The sequence below is a fragment of the Haliotis asinina genome, chromosome 12, assembly GCF_037392515.1.
Source record: "Haliotis asinina isolate JCU_RB_2024 chromosome 12, JCU_Hal_asi_v2, whole genome shotgun sequence".
NCBI lineage: Eukaryota > Metazoa > Mollusca > Gastropoda > Lepetellida > Haliotidae > Haliotis > Haliotis asinina.
In genome coordinates, this window is record NC_090291.1 from 9,613,216 (window position 1) to 9,636,471 (window position 23,256).

The 23,256-nt window shown below is 40.3% G+C and overlaps 1 protein-coding gene across 2 annotated transcripts; it reads left to right on the forward strand.

Annotated features, from left to right (window-relative positions):
• The first annotated feature begins 11,264 nt into the window (after positions 1–11,264).
• Positions 11,265–21,388, forward strand: LOC137257997 (zinc finger and BTB domain-containing protein 24-like). 2 transcript variants are annotated; one of them, XM_067795525.1, is made up of 3 exons: positions 11,265–11,451; positions 17,424–19,118; positions 20,234–21,388. In XM_067795525.1, the coding sequence occupies exons 2-3, from the start codon at positions 17,443–17,445 to the stop codon at positions 21,150–21,152; spliced, it is 2,595 nt and encodes an 864-aa protein (XP_067651626.1). In that variant the 5' UTR covers positions 11,265–11,451; positions 17,424–17,442; the 3' UTR covers positions 21,153–21,388. The 2 variants fall into 2 exon arrangements, with proteins under 2 accessions (XP_067651626.1, XP_067651627.1); XM_067795526.1 differs by lacking the exon at positions 11,265–11,451 and adding an exon at positions 11,542–11,743.
• The last annotated feature ends 1,868 nt before the right edge of the window (positions 21,389–23,256 follow it).

Below are 23,256 nucleotides of genomic sequence, written 5' to 3' on the forward strand. Positions count from 1 at the left end.
TGCGTGCAGTATTTGATTAGGTGTCGGCGCACAGTGGAGATCGAACCAAAAGATGCTGCTGTATGTCTTTATAGCAACTGCAGCCGTGACAGTTATAGCTGAAGGGAGTTCTCTAAGAACGAAAGTTAGTGACCTGGAAAGAGGCATGGAGGCCCTTGACGAAAAGATGACTTTATCTTTGAAAAAGATGAGGAAACAGATGAAGAAAGAAATAAGGGTCAAGGTTGTCCCGAAGATGTTGAAATCCATGGAACAGCAGGTGAAAATCGAGGCTGAAAATGCTGCTGCAAAGAACGCGAAATTTGTGGGACAAGTGTTAGATGTGATGGAGAAGAAACTCAAGAAGTTGGAGGAGAGGATCATTCATGTCGAGGAAGAAAACATGGCTCTGAAAGAATCGTTAAAGACAACACAAGATGAACATTTGTCATATTTGAAGACGATGACCGAAGCACTGGCGGACAACTGTAGCTGCTACGTTGGACTGCCGTCACGACAACAGTCCGCTGCCAATCCACCCGTGAAACGTACCCAGTTTTCGTCTTTCGGTGACGCAGAAGATCACATAATAGTGCCATTTGCTCCCTCTACACGCCCGCGAAAGGTCAAAACAGAAGTGACCAAAAGGAGAAAAGCCGTTTTGCCTCCCTGGGTTACATTCAACGTCTCAACCGACATGCCGGCATTCAACAAACAAGCCAGTTTACTGATCACTGTGAGTGAGGGTGATATGGTGCGAGTCGGACTTGAGAAACCATCAGTGAGGGGAACTATCAAGACAAACAATTTCGTGGAAACTATTGCATATGATCCTGTTTCCCAACTTCTGTTCTGGGCCTGTAACAAAAATCCAAATTCGAACTCAACTAGCAAGTATGTGTTTTCGGCTGGACTCGACGGGTCAGACATGAGCCTGCTGGACGAAGGAAAGTGGGTAATTCACCTCGTGGTCGACGGAGAACGACAACTGGTGTTTATGTCCGACTGGACATCCCATCTGGTCAGTGTCATGGCAACCGACGGAAGCAGCTACCGAGTGGTCAGGGATCGGATTTACGATACAAACAAACCCAAACTGATTGTCTTGGATTCACGGAAGGAAAAGCTGTACGTTTCCTTTGCATTTGCAATCTTCAGCATGAGCTATGACGGAAGTGACTTGCAGAAACTGGCCGATGGTCAGTGGATGAAACCGATGGATATCAACCACGCCAATGGCCATCTTTACTACACCGATGACCGGAATCTATTTCGGGTGGATTTGTCCTCAATGGAGAGGGTGGTGGTGAATCAGCTGAAGCATGCTGCTAACGCGTTGGTGTTCCATGATAAGAGGTTGTATGTATCCTACCAGAAAGCCAATGCCAACATCGATGTTCTAGCGTTAGAGGATCGCTCTGTGAGGCAGTTTGTGTATTTTCCAGGAGAGGGTTTTCGTATGAGTTTGATCCCTGCTGTTTGAAAACATTCCAAAATGTCACTATTCTGTAATGTGATATGATGATGTATGTAGTGATTACAATGTAAGTCTGTCACTTATTTCACCTTACACGAAGCTATTCCACCATTAAAACATTTTATGAGGAATCGCAGGATGGATGATTGCAAGAGTCCCAGGATCAGCTGGTCATGGTTTGAATTCCAGATTCATGTTCATTATAATGCTTGTTTTGTTACGGACTGGTAATTCATTACCATGGGGGAGGGTTTAAGGTTTCTTAATGCTATTCTCACTAATGTAATGAAAGTAACGAATCATATTTTTGGACGACCCTCCCTGTGTCCTTGAACGTTTTTCATGACATTTGTGTTAATTATCTTATTTCCCCCTTGACATCAGGTGCGTAGTGATAACATATGTTCTGATATCCATATATTCTTCCCATACAATTTATCAGCCAGCAACATTCAATTCTCTTTAAATGGCTAATGATATTAACTGAGCCGAGAAGAGGAAAAATAGTATGCTTATGATTAGAAGTGTGGCGATACAGAAAATTCACGATACGATACGTATCGCGATATCTTGAAACGATTTGTTACCGATTTGTTTGATGTCAAGTTTCACTACAAATATTGACATAACAGTCAATTTCTACTGATAATTAACAATTTTGAGGTCAACGACACGTAACACGATACGAAAAAAGTATTGATATATTTATCGTTCGATAAAGTATCACGATTGTCGATACTACGATATATCGTCACAGCTCTACATATGATGTACAAGAAATGATTCTGCTATATCAAATTGTGTATCAGTTGTACATTTGACAAATCCGAGTATTCCTATCAAAATCTGAGGTGTCTATTTGTTCGGTTTAACTTACCCCAATGATGGCGATTTCAAATTATGAAAGTGTGCTTTTTACATTAACAATATATAAACATATAGCAAGTAATGATTGATAGTATTGCTTTAACAAACAACCAAACTGCAACAAATGTAATTGAGCAGTGATAAAAGTGATAAAATGATTAGGTTGAAGTCGCTTTTAATGGCTTTCCGGGTATATCACGCCGTGTCTGATTAATGGTGGACGAAAACCGGTACTCAGGCGTTAACGTCTTTGCTAACACCAATGAGTGCATATCTGGTTATTTAAACTATTTCATAACTGCAAACAGGGACTGCGTTCGGTATTTAGAAAACAAGAACTTTCTTATATATAGCGATACGTAATGATATGTGTCGTAACGTTTCTGACTTCTAGCAATTGCAGAGCGCAGCAGAACTTAGAACGAAACCGACGTGTTCAGTGTCATTTCGCTCTATCGATATGAGTGTATATAACGAATCCTGTTATGGCTTTTCAGCCAGACCGTTGTAGTGAATATGCTGAAGCTGTATGTGTCATGATGTCTGAATAAACTCTTGTGTAGCCTATAAAGTTTGTTGACAGAACTGTCATTTTGATGAACAGGTATTGATATTCATGACTTGGTATTCTAACAGTAACAAAAAAAATTTATCATGACTAGTGTCATACATGTATGTTTCGGGTATGATTCATGTGAAAAGACTTATTTACCTTTGCATGTGTTTGTGATGGGTACCCGATAGCAAGGATAGGCTCATCATTTTGCGAACGCTCATTATCATCACATTTAGATGGATGGTGTCGAAATGTATAGTACAGAGTACAGAGTACAGAGTACAGAGTACAGAGGGATTTCTCAGTATGAATGTGGAAAGACTTTTGTCTTGTGTATTCCCGCCCGTCGTGTCCCACAGACCAAACACAATACCTATGTAAAGTTAAAATAACCAGGAAATGTGTGTTAAAGTGATATAGATCACGCACCTTCTGCAATGTACGTATGTGTTTAGTTGTACGCCGCACTCAGCAATATACCAGCTATATGGCGGCGGTGTGTAAATAACCGAGTAGGGACCAGACAATCCGGTGGTCAACAGCATGAACATTGTTCTGCGCAGTTGGGAACCGATGACAAAAGTCAACGGTCAGTGAGCCTGACCACCCGATCCCGTTAGTCTCTTCTTTAGACAAGCATGGGTTACTAAAGATCAATTCTAACCCGGATCATCACGGGATCATACCTTCGGGAACGCACATGACAGCATGCGTCTGTTTCATTCTTGCAAAGTTATATTACAAAAATAAATACACAGCGAGAAAAAAGGAAAAGATCACTACATATATGCAGATGTTTCTTATTGAAGATTCAGGACATAATTTCATATTTCACTTGTAAAACCATTTCATGACTAATTTTGTCCAGTACCGTATAGCGGTTGTAACAACGAAACATGGATAGAGCGAGGTGTTTCAGAATAATGCGATGAGATTATTTAGGAGCATACAGTAGAGTCCATAAACCTTGTACATAAACCTTGAGGTCCAACAGGTGACCCAGCCAACCTGTACATGATAACAGAGTCGTAATGTGCAGGCTGACGTCATCAGTTATCGCACCTTTGACACTTGTTGGTAGACACAGACAAACTACAAATGTATATGGTTTAATGTGTTATCTATAGGCGTAGATCTCAATCGGCGTGATTGGCTTATTTCAGATACAACCTTGTTTCCTCAGTTGTCCAGTGACGATACAGACGGGACACGTCTTACTCTAATACGTTAGAATCTTCTACCTGAATCGGAATCGGTAACAGTGTTTCAGTATCAGTAAATACAATACCTGTAATTATTTCAAATTCGAAATCATGGTACCCGTGTCACTGTATGGATAACGGCACTATCTGGATAACGTAGCTGTATTGATAGCGTCACAATAAGGATAACGTCACTGTATGCATAACGTCACAATATAATCGATTGATCGCTAAATACGTGTCGTATAGTATGTTTGCAGCGAAAACGTACCGATAAATTTCACTTTAAACAAAAATGTAATTATATATAAATCAAATAAAGTGAAATTAAGATTCCCAATAGAAAATTTACGTCTCAAATTTCATTAAGGTAAGGATAAAGGTTGTTTCACAAACGATCATTGATACAAATCGTTTCCATTGGTTTCCAAAGGAGCATGCGCAGTAGTTGGAACAGTGAAACAAATGCAGGTGCAGTACGTCATGAGTGTTAGCTTACACGAACTTACTTGTCCTCGATGTTTCATTTAATGAGCATACCCCTTTGTAATACAAACAAATAAAGCGATTTGAAACTGTGATCATTTGTTCAACAACTTTTATCCTAAGCTCATATACAATTCTGAGATTTGAATGTTCATCTGGAATGGTGAAATTATGAATAATCGCAATCTTACTTTTGTTATTTTCGATTTACTTTTTTGTTTAAAGTGAATTTCATCGGTGCGTTTTTTTACTGCTAAGACTATAACTATGCATGTGACGTCACTGTATGGTCATTACATGGATAGCTAGAACACTAGTGGTGTCACAAAGTGGATAACATTACATCGAATGTGGTACACTGCAAGGATAGCGTCACTACCTATGTGTAGCCACTACCTGGCCTGTGTCACTACAAATAGTGCATCACTACCTAAGTGTGGTTACTAGGTGAATAGAGTGACCACGCGCATTGAGTTACTGCATATGTGGTGTAATTAAATGGGTGTCGTCACGACATGAATAGCATCACTACACGGGCAGCATTACTAAATGGATAGTGTCACTTAATGAAATGCATCACCCCTTTGACAAAGTCACTGTACAGATAGCGTCACTACAAAGGTGTCGTCACCAAATGGACAGTGTCGCTGAATACGAGTTGCATCACCACACTGACAATGTCACTGTACAGATAGCGTCACGACATGGATAGCGCCACTACTCAGGTGCCATCGCTAAATGGATAGTGTTACTGCATGAGTTGCATCATCACGCTGACAGAGTCACTCTATAGATGGCGTCACGGCATGGAAAGCGTCACTTCCTGTTTCGTCACTAAATGGATAGTGCCACTGCATGCTTTCCCTCCCTTCGTTGATAACGTCAGTTAGTACAGTGTCAAGACATGGATGCTGTGTTATGACCACTATTAATAATCAGATGTAATACATGTACAAGTGTTGAATGGCAATCACAAGAAGCCCCACAAATTGTTCACACGGCTATTCTTGTTGGTGTTGCGTTTTCTTGCATCCAGAATACCACGTATTTCGAGAACATGTACAACAAGAGCACAAATAAACAGTAACCCGCTGGAAATAGCCAAGATTTATAACCAGATAATGAGGAACAATCACCATCATAACTCGTTCTTTTGCGATTAATTTTTACATCCAAATTCTACACGTGGCTTTTTAAGCATACAACTTACAATTAACTTATTACCGTCCGATTTCATGAGAACACTGTCACCGTGGACAGATCTACGTGTAGGAAGTCAGGGGAGGCTAGTCAATGTGGGTGAATATGTATATGGCCACTGCCACATCTGGTTGACCACAGAAAGAACTGACCAATCCCGTGGCACACATCATCCTTATTTGCTGGCCTCCAACCCTAGAAGGGTCAGTGTGTATCACTGATTATACAACCTTGATATCCGGCTTACTGAAGGCTGAACTTGTGCTGGAGACCCGTATACATCGTGACTCCTACAGGGATGAAGAGAGGGCACCGAGAGAGGAAATGGACGAGGCTGACTGGCGTCGGAGAAGAGCCACACACTCGACAGTTCATAGTCTCATACTTAATGACTCAAGACATGCACCGTTAACCCTGGTGTTACTGTGCCAGCACTCAAGTGATGGGCAATTAATGGTTCCCCACTCACCAGACATCACAACACGTATCAGTCACTGATCTCTTTAACACACAAACGCTGATTTCATCCCTGGCAATTTCAGTCCAACCAGGTGTTGGGATGTTCATGAATATGCATATTTAAGTTGTTTGTTCACAAAAAACACGCGCATTACAGACACCGCTTTACCAACAAACCCCATCAAAAAGGTCACAGTTTCCAGTCTGTGATATCCGGCTTCCTTTTGCTATGTAATAAGTGAGTAATTACTCGGAACCATTTTGTCAAAATGAGGTTAAGCATACTAAATATAACTACTGGATAGTTATAGCGGACACACTCATGAATATAATCAGTATTGCTAGATGAAGCGAGGCATTCCAGTGACGGTAACAATGGAAGTGCTCCGGTTGCTCGGGCTTCTGATGTTTATGGCCGCGATCAGAGTTGAAGGGAGTGCTATTGAAAAGAGGATCGCCGCAATGGAAAAAGGTCTGTTGGCGTTAAAATCTTCAGTCACACATCCTATGAAGAAACTAAGGAGGCAGATGAAACGTGAAATGCGGAACAAACTTCTCCCAAAGATTTTGAAAACTTTGAAGGAGAATGTTAATCGATCTGTGGAGATCTTTGTTGATCAGGAAATGCGGAAAAGGGCGAGGAACAATGATAAGTCAGACCATGACGAAGTGAATTCCGTCATCCGTCAGATTCAAACCCGGCTTATTGTTTTAGAAGAGGAAAATAAAATCCTGAAAAGGGAACTTAAAACAGTTGATCAAACACTGCAATCATTGGATATGAAGTGTAAGTGTGACGCTGTTGATGATCGGTCGGATGACCCAATGTTGCCGCCTGCTCGGCCAGTGATGTCACCAGCTGATACTCTAATGTCGTCTGCTTTTAACATGTCGACTGTATTCAACGAACATACCCACATACCCGATCAAACGCGGCACAAGGTGGTTAAGAGTGTCTCAAACAAGACGTATGAACAATATGGCTTAACACCTGTTCAAAATCTCACAGCTGACATTATGTTTGAGATTCATGCCAATATGCCAAACTTCCAAAACCAAGACAGTCTTCTGATTGTGAACGATGACGGCGAAATGACAAGAGTCACTTTCAGAAACACAAGTGTTCGAGGTACAATAAAAACGGAAGGAATCGTCGAAGGCATAACCTTCGATCCAGAATCGCGGAAAATATTCTGGGGTTCAAACCGGCACCAGCATAACGCGGTATTCTCCGTTGGACTCGATGGATCAGATCTTACCAAACTTCAGCAGGGTAAGATAGTGTTCTCCCTCGCAGTGGACGGCAAGAGACGCAAGGTGTTCATGTCCGACTGGACATCCAAAGTGGTCAGTATGATGAACACTACTGGACACCATTACAAGGTCATTAGCAAGTATAAAGATGATGGTAACCCAAGGAATATCGCTCTGGACACGAAACGACGTCTTCTGTATGTGTCCTATTCTTTCTCAATCGTCAAAATGAAGTATGACGGTTCCAGAATCAGACGACTGGCTGAAGGGATCTGGATGAAACCCCTCACTCTAGATATACGCAATAACATGTTATACTATACAGTAAGGAGAAATATATTTAGGCTTGACTTGTCAGGATCCGGAAAGAAAGCGGCTTTTCTGAATCAGCTGGATGGTGATATAGGCGAGATGCTATTCTACAGGGATAAGCTGTTTGTTGTATATCAGGACAGGACAGCAACCGTTGATGTGCTGGATCTTAAACAATACGCCTTGACACAGTTTACTCGTGTGGACGGGGATAGCTTTCTCAGACTCTGTCTCATACCCGCTTAAAGATATGAATTCAGGAAGCACGACTGGCTTTGATTTCACAAGGGAAGGCTCTTATCACAATAGCTTCTGTATTGGTAAATGACTTCGGACAACGGAGCGATTTTTGGACAACGGAACTGGTAAGTCGGTGTTACAGTTAAAGAGTTACGATCTCCGTGGCTACGACACGTGTTACGAGTGACTTGAACTATCCGCATAATCCTCAAACACAAGGCAGCCCAAGGCCGTCCTTTGTCCTTATTAAATCACGTATGTGACCGAATAAACCCGTGAGTTCATCCAGTAGACGTACATCAATGTTATTTTGTGCCGCGGTCAATATTCCAGGTATATGTTGATGACGGTGATGTTTAAAAAAATTCATCTGGACAAGGCAAACCAGTGGTTGAAACTAGAGTAACGAACGTCATCAACCAAGTAAACGCGTCAGGCCACCCGATCGCTTCAGCTACCACCACCATGAAAGGAAGAATGGGGATCTTTTCTCCAAGGTCGTTAATGGGATTTTAATGTGAATGTGTTTGACATTGCTTGAAATTAGGGTCCGCAAGATTTGCTAGATGCGTGGATACATCGAAATAACAACTCACATTTCAAACAACCAGAGTGAACATTTATTGAATTGGAAAGATCATAATACAGATCATTGTATTGACTAACAGTTATCGTGTATACATCGGACCATCATGATTTTGTATATATTCCATAGTCGGTGTTTTACAATGCTTGCCAGTACATTTGAATGACTGAAACATTTCAACCTGCCTTTGATATTTTCTTAGTTTGTTTTGTTGAATGTAAACGTCTCGTAGTCTTAAAATAACGTTTCATAGATACTTCAAGTCCTGACAGGCGAAAGGGACGCAACTCCGCATTGCAACCTGTGTAAGCTTACCTGAAAATGACGTTTTGCATAATCTGCATCTTGAAGTGTAGGTGAGTTTAGGGATTTCGACAGTGAAAGAAACAGTGATGTGATATAATGGTAATTCCTTCTTTTGATACATTTTGTCGTAAAATAACAAAAGGACTGTGCTGCTAAAAATCACCCAAAAGGCTAAACATCTACTGTACGAAACGATTTAATTAAAAAGATAGTCGTCAATGTTGAGAATTCTGTGTTATATCTATTATAGTCGCGGAGTTGTGTTTGTTTCTTGTTTGACGTCGCACTCAGTAATGGTCGAGCTGTGTGATGACGGTCTGTAAACAATCGAGTCTGGACTAGACAATCCGGTGACTGACATCATGAACATCGATCTGTGTCGACGAGAACGTTTACACGACCCTGTTAGTCGCCACAGGTGGGTTTCTTTAAGATCTAGCTGTCTCGGTGGTGTCGTGGTAAGATCGGAAGGTCGCGGGTTCGATCCCCGGCCGCGTCATACCAAATGACGATAAAATTTGGTAGTGGTTGGTCTTAGCCGGGCGTTCGGCATTAATACGTACACGGAATGATCTGCTCGGAGTCAGTGTAATGTGTCTGACTGGTGCATTCATACATTTTAGGCTGCGGCATGGTATCTCAGTGAGCAAGCACTATAAATTAAACCAGTTTCAGTCTTGGCTAGTACAAGCGGGCACTTATACACATGCATACACGTCGCCATATTAACTCATTTCACATTAACACCTGCTTTTAACAGATGTATTAGAACAGATCTTCACGGTTCAGTCGTCATGTACATGTTAGGTTGGTCGGTCTGTTGTTTTACGCCAAGCACAATATTCCAGTTATGTGACGGCGGTCTGTAAATAATGGAGTCTGAACCAAACAATCCAGTGATCAAATCATGAGCCTCGATCTATGCAATTGGAATACAATGACAGCGACCCTGACCACCCAATCCCGTTGGTGTCCGTTGGTTACTGAAGATCAATTCTAACACTGCTCTTCGTGGGCTAATGTAAGTATTGAAGTAAGTAAGTACTGCATATGGACAATTCAGCAACTGAGGACAATATCGAATTGGGGACTGGATAACACGAAAAGTTATCGATAATTGAAATAAAGTTTCATGATGAGATTGGTCAGTCGTCTCACATTGCAGAGGAGAAAGGAACAGTGTGAAAGTGGAGTTTAGAGTTTTACTTCATCACCTAAAGCGCGATCTACGTACTTCCCACCCTTCTGCAACGCTACCCGTGAAGGTCCGGGTCAGAATCATCCTCAATATCTCCTGGGTATACTTTCCGATAAATCTACACTATGTCCACATATACTCTGAGACATCGATGATGGGTTAGAATATTGACGCAGATCGATGCTCATGCTGATGGTCACTGGATCGTCTGGTCCAGGCTCGATTATTTAGAGACCGCCGCCATATAGCTGGAATGTTGCAGGGTGCGATGTAAAACTAAACTCACTCACTCACTCACGTTGGCAGCGGAATGTTTGAATGGAAAGAGAAGCTGGATATCCATGCATTTCACCATCTCAAATTCTGCAGAAAACAATTCTTTTTTAATCACATACTACCATGAGACTGCTTCCTTTAGATCCATTCGGGGGCTGGTGATAAAATGGCAATACGACCATGAATAAACAAGTATATGTTTTATAGAAATACATGCATTTCTTAAAAATATTTTATAAAAAGTGACTATTTTGTCTTTGGAGGAATGTTCGTGAACATTATATGTACAACTGCACAGGAACGGTCGTCCAAAAATGATACGATAAGCGTGAGGGGAAGGTTAATTATTATTTTAGTACATTTGTGATCCATTCCAAGTTATAGTCAATGATAGAGCGGTGGGTTAGCCTTGTGGTTAAAGCGTTCGCTCGTCATACCGAAGAGCCAGATTCGATTCTTAAAATGGGTACAATATGTGAAATTTGAATTCACTCCAAGTCTTTGACCATTGTGTTCTCTTATGAGCAGCTTTGATCGACGGAATATTATATAGACGATAACACAAAACGACAAATAATAATGAGCTAGCATATGATACTAAATATGTGATTTGGAGACTTTGTACAATGAAAAAATGTTGCTAAAAATAGATTTCGCAACTGCTAACACGAGCCGGGAGGGATCATCGCGTGTTAACTTTTGTATTACGTGTATGTCATTAAATAGTACAAATAGTTACTTTGAAAAGTCGGGTGCAGTTTAACTTCTTTTGACCATTATCCAGTGTATAATTTTATGGAAATACCAGTAAGAAACGTTTCTCCATATCTTTTGAGTGAGTCTGTGGCTGGTCGGGTGAAAACTGGCAACACCATTAGAGCGGCGCCTAGTGGAGTTGCTCCCCTTGAATGAGACCATTGCCAACAGATGGCAGGTCAAACTCAACCAATCAAATCCTACACGAGAAAAGCCTCGTGCGATATTGATTTATAGAGGATAATGTACATGTAGAAGATTAATACAAAGACATTTGCGCCAACATCGGTGAATTAGGTAAGTTTTAAAACTAAACTGTTACAAACAAGTAATCGTGTGTGTTCAAATTCACCATATTCGGTTTACAGCAGCTGTTTTTCTTAGTTGTCATGTAAAGCAAAATGGCGTCGAGGATAGATGTTCATTCAGGTTGCTGTTGTGGGCACGAGAGTTCCAAATAAACACGTGCTAATGTTTACAATTTTGTTGCTGCAGTTGTTTCAGTGCAAATAACTGAAAAGCAACCAACAGTCACCACTGACTTTTGCATGTGTTTATTTTATGAAAGATATGCAGCTGCTTGATTAATGTAAGAACGGTGTGCGGAGCTGTACTTAAAAAAAACACTTTATATGCACACCACGTTGAGTCGACAAGTTATGAGCGGTTAAACATTTTGTTCGAGGAAACCCGTTGGAAGTTTCTCAAATGGCCTCCAACATATTTTTCTCAATCTTCGAACAACAACCAATATTACTCCCGAGATGTTGGAACCTAATTAGTAATTCCAGGAAATGTATGTGCTTGCTGAAATTAAAAAATATGTATACCATATCCTAGTTAAGGCAGCTAAACGTCGTGTTCGTAATTATATTTTCTACTTTTTCTGTACTGTTTTTAAAATATTCATCATCCGTTGTTACAATACACTTTGAATCTTCAAATTAGAGAGGTTGACATCCATACATTTTAAATACCCCTGCATTATCCAATGTTGAAATACCCAATGTTACAATACCCCTTCATCATCCGATGTTACAATACACTTTGAATCTTCAAATTAGAGAGGTTGACATACATATATTTCAGCCTTAAATCATGTCACTCTTAAAACAGACAAACACTGGACTGACAAGGAACAAGTAAAGTCAAATTATAGTACTTCCTTTGAGTTGAGTCCCATTCGTGATGGAACCCACACCCTCAGAGTTAGGCATCTAACCGCCAGCACACAAAGCCAGCCACCTAACCTGCTCAGCCACTGCGACTTCTACAAAAATGAAAGTCAGACAAATGGTAGAAGACTGCAGACTTTGTGTACCCTCTGATCAGTCTAAGTAAACTAAGTCTCAGCACTTTTCGTTACACTCCAAAACTGAATCTTAACAAAACCTAATGGGAGGTTGCGTCAGGTAACCTTTGAGACTGACCAATCAGAACACACCTTACCAAATTGCGAAACTGGACATTCCCACATTCCTTTTGAGCACTTTTACCTCGGAAAGGTTTGCACCTGAATGATTCCGAATGCTGTTTTCCATACAATCACTACTGAGTGATGCACATGAAGGACATTAAAATACTGTCAACATTGAGTAAACGGTCAATGTATTCAAGGATGTCAGCATGCAGAAATATTTGCTTATGGTAACCATTTCATCAGAAAGCCATAAGCATATATACTACAGGTCTAATACCTGTGTTTCATACAGATTTTCGTTTGTTGAGTGATCAGTGTAAGTGACTAGCAACTTTTGTACACCCTAAAGAGTAGCTGTTGTTTCATTGGTTACGTCCGTTTGGCCTTTTTTTGTTAGATTGGACGGTCGTAGGTGACTCTCAGCTTACCTAACACAACCTCCTACTAGGTTTTGGTAGGAACAGTATTTGATTGTAATGAAAAGAACTGAGCCTAATATTACTTAGACTGCCCCTCTGATAATTGTAAATGGTACGGCTCCCGCGGCCGAAGACTATGATTACACAATGCCATTTTCAAAGTGGTCAAATTTAACATACCATATATTTTGCATTACACTTTCATGTTGGGTAGGTTGCTCCTCATGCTGTTAATCTCAGTCCTGTCGGGTGTAGACTTGATTATTCACAGATTGCCGCCATGCTGCTGGAATAATGCTGATGGTTGTGTTAACCAACCAACCAATTAACTCCCAGGTTGACAAGCAACATTCAGGCATGTGAAGCATACAATTACTGCCACTAGTGACATAATGACCACATCCTCGATGTCTCCAGGGTATATATTCCGAGGAATCTCCATGATGCCCTGGATGTATCTACGATGATTTTATTACCTCCCATTGTTGGCTGCACATTCTCATGGTAGCCAATCAGCTTGGCCGCCGTAGCAGCTGAGCTTGCAGTGTCAACAAAGATAACGGTTACAGCTGTGAAAGTTTTTGCAGCTCGCAAATATCATACAGACAAATTGCCAGGTCTGAAACTTTAAAAAAGTATATGCAAAAACTCCTATCTCTTGCAGAGTTCCTCTGCATGATTTGTGTTGCCAAGTTTAATCAGTTCTATAATTTAAAAAGTGAAAGTGAATTGTGAAACCAGATACAGGTTTCATCATCAAGCTACTAATATGATGAACATTGGCCAAATTCTTGCATAGTTCAGTATTATAAGTTCACAAGTCAGGGAGGGTAATGTTAACAAAATGATCTCAGCCAGTCAGGTCAGTGACTGTGGATATTTACTGGCCTGACTGGATTATTACGAGCCATGGTCTAGTGGGCCAGTGGCTATTTTACACACTGTTCCCCTCCATGATATGGGTGGAATATGTCTGAAAGCCGCGTTAAGCCATACTGGCCCACCCTTTGCTTTGTATTGTTAGTTGGATATGTATAAAATGGAAAACAGGATAATGACCAAGGTTACCATATTCATATAATGACTAAATTTATCATTTCATCACAAAAGATGAGGCTAAAAGTAAAAAGTGGTTGGTTGGGGTGTTTAGTTATCTTTTGTGTTTCTGGCATGTAATTTGGGGACCTTAAAGTTAAAGGTCACATGCAACCAAAAAATCAAACATAATTAAAACACATTTATCACTTATTCATGACATATAATATACATTGCACGAGTCATAAATCAACTTATTTTCTTTATGTCGTATAGTCTGATAGGTGTTAAGTTCAAATTGCATGTGGTCAATGACTGAAGCTGTGTATTGCATGTTGTCTTTAGCAGACAGGCAGACAGACATATAGGTGGGAATAAACCATACACTGAGCTTTCTCTGTGACAGAGACTGCTTACCACAATCAACAAGTTGTTTTACGTAACGAGTAGATTATTTACTTCTTTGAATGTCATTTAGAAGTGAAAATACATAAGAATGAAGATTTTTATGGATATCAACTTCTTTATGAGAGAACACAACGTTTCGGAGTTAATGCTTACTCCTTCATCAGGTGAGTAAGCATCACCTGATGAAGGAGTAAGCATTAACTCCGAAACGTTGTGTTCTGTAAGCATCACCTGATGAAGGAGTAAGCATTAACTCCGAAACGTTGTGTTCTCTCATAAAGAAGTTGATATCCATAAAAATCTTTATTCTTAGATTATTTACTTGTTTGTGTACACAACCAAGATTAGACTACTGCTCACGACCTCAGACGCTGGGCATGCAGACTGTTTCAAGCCCCACGAACCTATTCAATGTGCATGCGTTATGGACGCAGCGCAGTGCAGCACAGCACAGCACAGCTGTTGAAACCAGTTTTCCCCCCAGCGCTGGGGGAATTTAGTGAAACGTTTGAACTCTGATTTCGTGGGCTTTTTTTTTTTCATCGCGTTTTTTTTCAATTTTATAGGTTGAATTGGCATTTTTTATGATTTGTTTCGGTAAGTGCATGCCGAAATGTATCAGAATCTGCAAAGTTGTGTTTTACATTGCATGTGACCTTTAAAGGCTGCTGTGTATGAAACAAGTACTGAAGCTTTTTGGAGAGAACTCTCAATGTGAAATCACAAACGGTGGGATAAGCTAATGTTTTCAGCATACACCATCTGTTGAGAATGGTGTAAAACCATACTCACTCAATCACTCATAAGAACATCTAGACACAGGATCACCCGGTCGTCCAGCTGAGCTGTTTGATTAACTTTCTTTGGCTCTGTGAAGGTACTTAGTTTACATGACTGTAAAAGCTGACCACAAAAAATCCAAATAGACAAACAAGAAAAAGATGGAAATAATCAGTAATTGGAAAGTCATTTCATAGTGTTATAATGCAAAATGAAACCTTTCATAATATGTCATGTTAGTAGAAAACTCAAGTTATATTTTTTTGAATAATTGGTTGTCAATAATTTTCATATGTATCTAATCATGATAATAACTCTGAATCTACTCAATCTCATTAAAAAGCACTGTTACTTGTAAAGATATGGGTTAGATGTGGTTTTCAGCAGCTCATGTTTGTTGTAAGAGGTGGTCAGACTTGCTGACTTTGTTGACAGATTTCAGTGGAAAATCAGTTGTGTAAATTGATGCTGATGCTGTTGATCACAGACTGGATTCTTGACAGACCACTGTCATGTAGTTAGAACTTCGCTGAGTGTAGTGTCAAACACGTTAAATAAAAAAAACCCCACCAACCATCATATCTACTGTTTTGATGTCTAATCAGTCCTGAAGTGCTTTGCTTTACATTAGTGTTATCTAAAAATATGGATGCTGTATTTCCACAAATGAAAATGCTGGTTGTTTTCTTTATTACATGCCATGCGCCATACCACGGTTATTTGTTCTGAACAAATAACAGAAGCCAAGCATCTAGTGTAGGGCGGGTCCATTTTATGAAATTAATGATCCCTATCAAATTAACAAATGGTATGTAATGATTACTCCCCCTGACTTTATAATGACTGTTTCCTGGAAATGTACCCTTTGTGTGACTAGAATTTGAGATTTGGTAAGTAGCAAGTTGCCTCAGCAAGCATGATCATGTCAGATGGCAAGGCTTCTAACAGGTGATGGGTCAACTCAAAATTAATATGTCCTGACTCCACACTGGAAATACAGTTCTATCAATGACAAAATATTCCTCTTGTGTTTCAGAACATTGTAGGAATGACTGTTTCAGTCGAGCTGAGTAATAATAATGTTAAATATAATTCACTCACTCTGCCTCTGTATAAAAATGATATAGCCAGTCTGCGCTTGACAGATTTGGGAAATTTTGGATTAGAATTGGTCTTCATTAACCTATGTTTGCAGTAAGAGGCGGTTAATGCGATTGGGTGGTCAGACTCGTGATTGGATGTCATCGGATCCTGTTTCATTAGTTACGGGCATCCATCGAATTTTGTAAGTGATGTTCAGGGATTGGGATAGAGAATTATGACAATAGGCCATTCTCTGGATTACTGAGTTTCTGAATTTCGAATTGGCCACTGCCCTTGTAAATGTAAAAATTCTAATGGGCCATTTTTTGTTCTCGTGCAAAATTGCCCATGGTCCCTGCCTTTCCCAATCACTGGATGCTGATCACTGTATTGTCTGGTCCAAACGTGAGTATTTGCAGTTTGAATATTGCTGAGTGTGGCATAAACAACATACCCAACAGTCAACCAATCAATTTGTTGCTTGGTTCCTCTACACCATGCCAGCATGCTAGTCTCTCCTAGAGATCTCAGAACAAACTTATGCTAGCATTTAACAAAACATGCACTCCACATTCCCCTTCTTCTCTTTGTGCAATTCATGCAGCTGATATTCATACAAGAGATTTGTCTTTGATTCCAAGCAAAGAACTCTTGAAAAGCGAACTGGAATGCTTTGTTGTTATGGTATTTATACTAGATTCAGATTACATTTATTATGGAATATGAACATAACATTCAGTAAACTAAGTTTTAAATATGTTAAAGCCTCTTTCATTTTATTGGCCTTGATAACAGATATAAATGAACATGAAATATGTATCCCTGTTGACAGATTAGCATTATTTGTGAACATTTTAATTCTAATTTGGGAATTTCTTTCTCGGTGTCTGGGTTAGTTCTGAGGAACACGAACCACAGGATCTCCTGGTCAAGGTCCACTGTAGGATAAACTATGGCTGTTGTGAACGTCAAACTGACAGAATAAAATGCAAGATCAATTTCATTTCATTATTCGCTCACCAATGCCTGTAACTAATGAAATGGATTCTGGAAATAGATAAATGGGTAAATGTATAGATAAATAAAGTGAGATATATATAGAATCTTTTCACCTTGTTTTACAGCTTGTCCTCCTGGTGGACCATGGATGAAGACACAGAAGGGGACAAGATGTCTGAGGAGGACATGAACTGGGAGGACTTCATGAACGTGGTCACAACCTACAGCTGCAAGTTCTGCACCTTCACCTGCACTACCCCATCAGATATGGGCAAACATGTCAAGCGGATTCACATGCCCAGGAAGATCACATCGCCTCCGACTCAACCAGATAGTCCTCAAGGCATGTCTGTTGTAAATCCATCACTTGTGATGGAACCTGTGGCAGCTTCAGAAGTTGATGATGCCACGGTGGATGCACCAGTTTGTCCATCAGAATCTGCAAGTGCAGAATCTGAACTTGAAGGTGTCCCTGAAGTCCCTGGCACTGTTGTTGGGGAGGTTTCTGCTGAAGGAGTCTTGGCACCTTTACAGGGTCCTGAGGATGAAGAAGTTGATGGTGGTGGTGTTACTCCTGTAGCATTGGCAATTGGTGATGCTAATGGTCAAGGACGACAGTTTATTATCGTTGAAGAAACACCTTCAGAGGGAGCTGTTGTTTTGCCCAATGGCTTGAATCCTGGCGCTGCTGATAGCAGTGGCACAGTTTTAACTATTTCATCCAATTCCACCACTCAAGCCTCAGTAAGCTTGCCTGCAAGTGCGATACAAACTCTAGACCTCAGTGGAGCAGTGTATAATCCTAACATTGGTCAGTACTCTGTGATAGCAGAATACCCAGTAGCTAATGGTAACCAAGCATCAGCTCCTGTAACCAAGGAGCTGTTTCTTTGTGGGCAATGCAGCACAGGGTTTGGCAGTATCGATGAGTGTCGCGAACATATGATCACTGCTCACAGTGCTCTCCTTGCTGGTGGAGAAAATGGTGAACAGGATGCAACAGGTCTCATCAGTGTTGGTACTCAGGTTGCACAGAAGAAGAAGCCAGGGAGGAAGAGGAAGTCCTCCATTCCAGCTGCACCCCCTAAAGCCAAAGATCCTGATGAGGATGATGATGACTGGGAACCAGGATATGACATCAATGGGGGCAGAGAGAGTCGCAAAAAGAGAAAGATCAGACCTCCAAGAGCTCTGAAGGAGGATTACTTTCTTGGGAGGAGGAAAAAGAAAAAGAGAGAGAGGAGAACCTACACTGAGGCTTATACGCTGAAATGCAAACTGTTTGGCTGTCATGCAAAGTTCAAGGCACAAAGTGCACTAGACATGCATGTTAAGTGTCACAATGATAAGGATTTTAACTTTTCTTGTATTGAATGCCAAGAACAGTTCAATCTTTGGAAGAACTTGAGGATTCATTTGTGGAAGAAACATGAGGTTGACTGTGACTTGTTTGAATGTGAGCTTTGTGGATCAAAGACCGACACCTATCACAAGCTGACAATCCACAAGGAGATACACAGTGAAAACCGACCTTACACGTGTGATATATGTGGCAAAGGATTTAAACAGTTCAGCCAGATGCGGAACCATCAGGTCATCCATACGGAACACAGGGTGAAGGAGCCTGAACGTTGGTACAGCACCAAGCAGTGTGAAGTCTGTAAGAGAGTGTTTGCCAACAGGAAGTGTCTGAAGAAACACATGCAAGCAGTTCACAGTAAAGAAAAGCCATATGTGTGTCCCTATTGTGGGCATGCAGCGTCCAGGAAGGCCATGCTGGAGCTCCATGTCAGAACACACACTGGCGAGAAACCTTTTAAGTAAGTTGTCTGAAAACCTTTTATTAAGTTCTACGTAATGATAATGTGAGTGTGGAAAGAATTAAGTGGTGTGATTCCACCATTTCAGAACATCCACTCATTTGCTAGCTCAATGAAATAAGCAGCTCTGTCAGAACTCAGATAGGTCACAATTGCTGGCTCATATAAGCAATGATAAATGCTGAAGGTCTGGGTTCAGTTCCAAGGCTGTGGTGTATGAAGCCTGTGTTTCTATCTGAGATAAACTAATGTAGGGATTGACTCTTCTGAAATAGGTCTCAGTCACATATCCATGTGATTGAAGTCCCTTAAAATCACCCATTTAAGTGAATCAAGTAGTAGCTGATCACTAAAACTAATAATGATTCATGATTTGTCACCACTTCCTACAGTATGGCTAAGCTAAAGAAGCAACTACAGTGATAGGCAGGCATTGAGCTGTTAAATATTTATGTCAATAAATGAATGTAAATCATTGTATATCTATTGTATATCATGTATATGTAGGTAATAAGAGTGAGAAGGATGGGTGTAGAGTAAGACCCATGGTTTGACTTAATAGACAGCTCAGTCAAATACAGTATTGGTTAATGACAATAACAATGAACCTCCATTGCAGCCTTTAGGTTTCTAATATTCACATTCCTTCTGAGTGATATGTGTTCGATTGAAGATATTTGACATTTTATACTCCACACTTGAGACCTGCAGCGGGTACCTGGGTAGAGTTGGGTAATCATGGTAATAGAATTGTTGGGAATCAGAATAAGTATGTGACTTGTTCCAGTACTGCCCTATAAGACTTAATCTGTCAAAGGATAAAGGCTGCAATAGCTGCTTTATTATAGGTACAACCAATGATGAGAGGTTATATTATCCTCAACAATTCACTTAATATTTGATTATTAGGACAAAGATGCCATTAGATCCTTAAATATCTTGAGTATAAGGCATGGAAATTATACTAGTAAATATTTTCACAGTAACTAAGTGTATGTAATTTTATGTCTGCATAGTAAAACAGCATTAGTGTTATTACTTTGTGGATTTTTAAGGAGATTTATATGTCATTAAACATGAACATTCGACTCTTACTGGGTTTTTTTCACTTTCAGATGTGATGTTTGTCCGTACGCAACTGGCGATCACAACTCACTCCGTCGCCACAAGATGCGGCACACAGGACAGAAGCAGTATAAGTGCCAGTATTGTCCCTACTCTTGTATACAGGCCATCTCTCTGAAGACACACATGAAAAACAAACATCCAGGTCAGGAAGGCATCTATGCTTGTGACACCTGTATCTTCAGAACAGTCAACAAGCAGAGCTACCAACAACATCTACTTGACCACAAGAATGGGCTTGTCCCGGAAGTAAAGCCAACTGCAAAGCAGGTGCTTGTCCAGAGCACATCTGATGTGACTGGTCAAGCCCATGCTGTTGTCATTGGGGAAAGTCCAAGTCCTGAAGCTATGGCTGTGGAGATGCAGGTCCAGACAATGGCAAGTGGCGAGGCCCAGATCAGTGCTGAGGATCTAGCCAAACTATCAAACTGTGAAGGACTGGTATCAGGTGATGTCTCAGCAGCTTCTCTGATCTACCAGGCCCTCAGTGCTATATCACAGAATCCACAGCACACACAAGGCAATGCCACCCAGTCAGCACACATCCTTGGTGGTGTGCAGACTCTCATCAAATCATCCTCCACGGAGCAGGGAGTGACGACCCACACCATTACATTCCATGTCCCTGCAGGAGGAGGAGAAGGAGGTGGTCAGGCAGCTGAAGAAGAGGGCATGGAGGCAACAGAGCAGGTTTATTTCGAACAACCCATGGAGGTCATCGAGGCTCTGCAGCGTGCAAGTAGTCAGCAGGCGGAGCTCATCGATGGAGCTCAGGGCAACCTCCCGACTGTCATCACTATGGAAGCCAGTGAGGCAGAACTGGAGGGCATGAATCTTAGTCTTGTTCCAGTCACCACATCTGAGGGGACAATCATAGTTCAGCAACATCAAGCTTCCATAGAAAGCTGACATTTTATGTCCAACTTCTGATTACATATTAATTGCTATTTATTCTTATCAACAATGAACTTTCTTACACTGCAGAGTATCTAAAAGTTTACTAGATTTCTGGAGATGAAATGTGTATCTGATTGTGATACAGACTCATTATTTGGAATTCAATAATTGTCCATATGGAATTTCATGTTGATGCACTTGAAATGTGGTTGTCAGTCAGTTGAAGATAATAAATGCGTTCAGTAAGATTTGTACAGCTTTTTTAGATGATTTTGTTGATGGTTTCCTGTAACTAGGACAGGATTGTTTGAGGACTTTGAAAGTGGTCAAAACGTGTGCTGAGAGGGATTAAGGTATCATGAGGCAAGATGGGAACTAGTACTTGCCCATTGATGTATACCATGTTATGTTTTTGATTATAGTCTCTCTGTAAGGTGCAAACTTTTGTTAAATGGTGTCCCATTTGGGATTTGAACCCTCACTCCCACAGTCAAGCACCTGCTTGTCAGCACTTGAAGTCAACGATTGCTACTTCCACAAAAATCGAATCTGGACACAAAGGATAGTGAATTAGTGTAAAATATACCGCTACAAACAAGTTTACATTTGACATTTTAGTCATGTTATAAACTTGCTTGTACTGTAAGTTCTTCCGAGTAGTACTTACTTGACTTTAATGGCAGATATATGCTGATGAGGATATTTTATGAAGTCATTTCATGGATTTCATTTTTTGTTCAACTTTAGAGGAATTGTCATTACTGTATCGAGATCATTGACTCGACATTTAGAAAACCAGACATAGGTGTCTTTCATGTCTTCTGTATTCAGGCAATACAAACCCAGAAAATCACAAATAAGCAGCATCCTATTTAAACCTGGATCCTTTAGTAGTGATATACTGCAGGGGAGACAACTCCATCAGGCTTGTCATAAGATGAAGTAAGGAATTTCAGAGTTCAAGGTTAAGATCCATTAAGAAATATCGTAAGTTATTGGCACCTGTGCTTGTATTGTAGTTTGTTATCCACAAGTGACAAGTTCATTAGTATTTGGGGTCACGTGACCCATATTACTAATACAGAAACGTGAACACTGTCCTAGTGTACATACCTGTGTATCGTTCATTTACGATATCAAATTGTGAAGTTTCTTTTTAAAGACAACGACAAAAAGTTAATACGTTTTTGTGTCAGTTGATACTGGCAGTTGAGGCTTTATAATTACAGATTCTTATAATGATTTTCAGGTAAAACAGTTGTCTGTCTGTCTTATAATAAGGACAAATAGATGGAAAGTGAAATTCATCTTTGATACAGCCCAGAAGACATTTTGTACATACAAATGCATTAGGGTTATCATGACATTTATATCTGAGTGAACTTTCAATTTAAGAGATGCACAGCGAAACATAAATATATCCTCTCCAGTTCCTTTTGGGGAAAGAATACAAGAATGTACCTTTCATCATCCAAAACAGATTTAAAAAACACTATAACTGTTTAGAAATGATGACTGAGTTTTTAAATTGTATGTCTCTACAACCTTGTCAAAAGACATAGATGAAAACATTAACACTACCACAATCTTGAGCGAGCCATATATAGACAAAGCCAGTTTCAAACAATAATATTCGAATACGAGAAAGTCAACCTGCTTTGCCCTGTCCTTTAGCAAATGTCAACATATCATAATCAGCTCTGGGATACTTTGATCTGTCCATTCGAATAAGTCTGTACCATTATCTCATACAATGACTTGAATAATTAACACACAAATAGTTTCTGCCTGTATCACGAACAACTGAATTGCTTGCTCTTCGGGAGACCCCGAAACGCTTCTTTAAAAAATCAATTCGAACCTTTTTTTATTGACTGACCCTATGTCTGTTAGCCGTATGAGTAATGGGGGTATTTTAGAATCATTTCTTTCTTTTCGGTGACAGAATGAAACAGCACCCCACCACTGTGGAAACTTTGCTGAAAATAAGAAGATGTAGTCAGTCTGTTTCAAGGTAAGTCTGGTGGCACCGTGACCACAATTCTGAATAAACTTGTGAACACTAACAAATGTCACAGCCATGTATAGACATGATAAAACGAACCCCAACTTTTAA

What these genes read in the sequence shown, in the direction of transcription:
- LOC137257997 (XM_067795525.1), top strand. Translation starts at nt 17,443, where the DNA reads ATGGATGAAGACACAGAAGGGGACAAGATGTCTGAGGAGGACATGAAC. An exon ending in ACTGGCGAGAAACCTTTTAA is followed by an intron (nt 19,119 to 20,233) that starts GTAAGTTGTCTG and finishes TTTCACTTTCAG; the next exon opens with ATGTGATGTTTGTCCGTACG.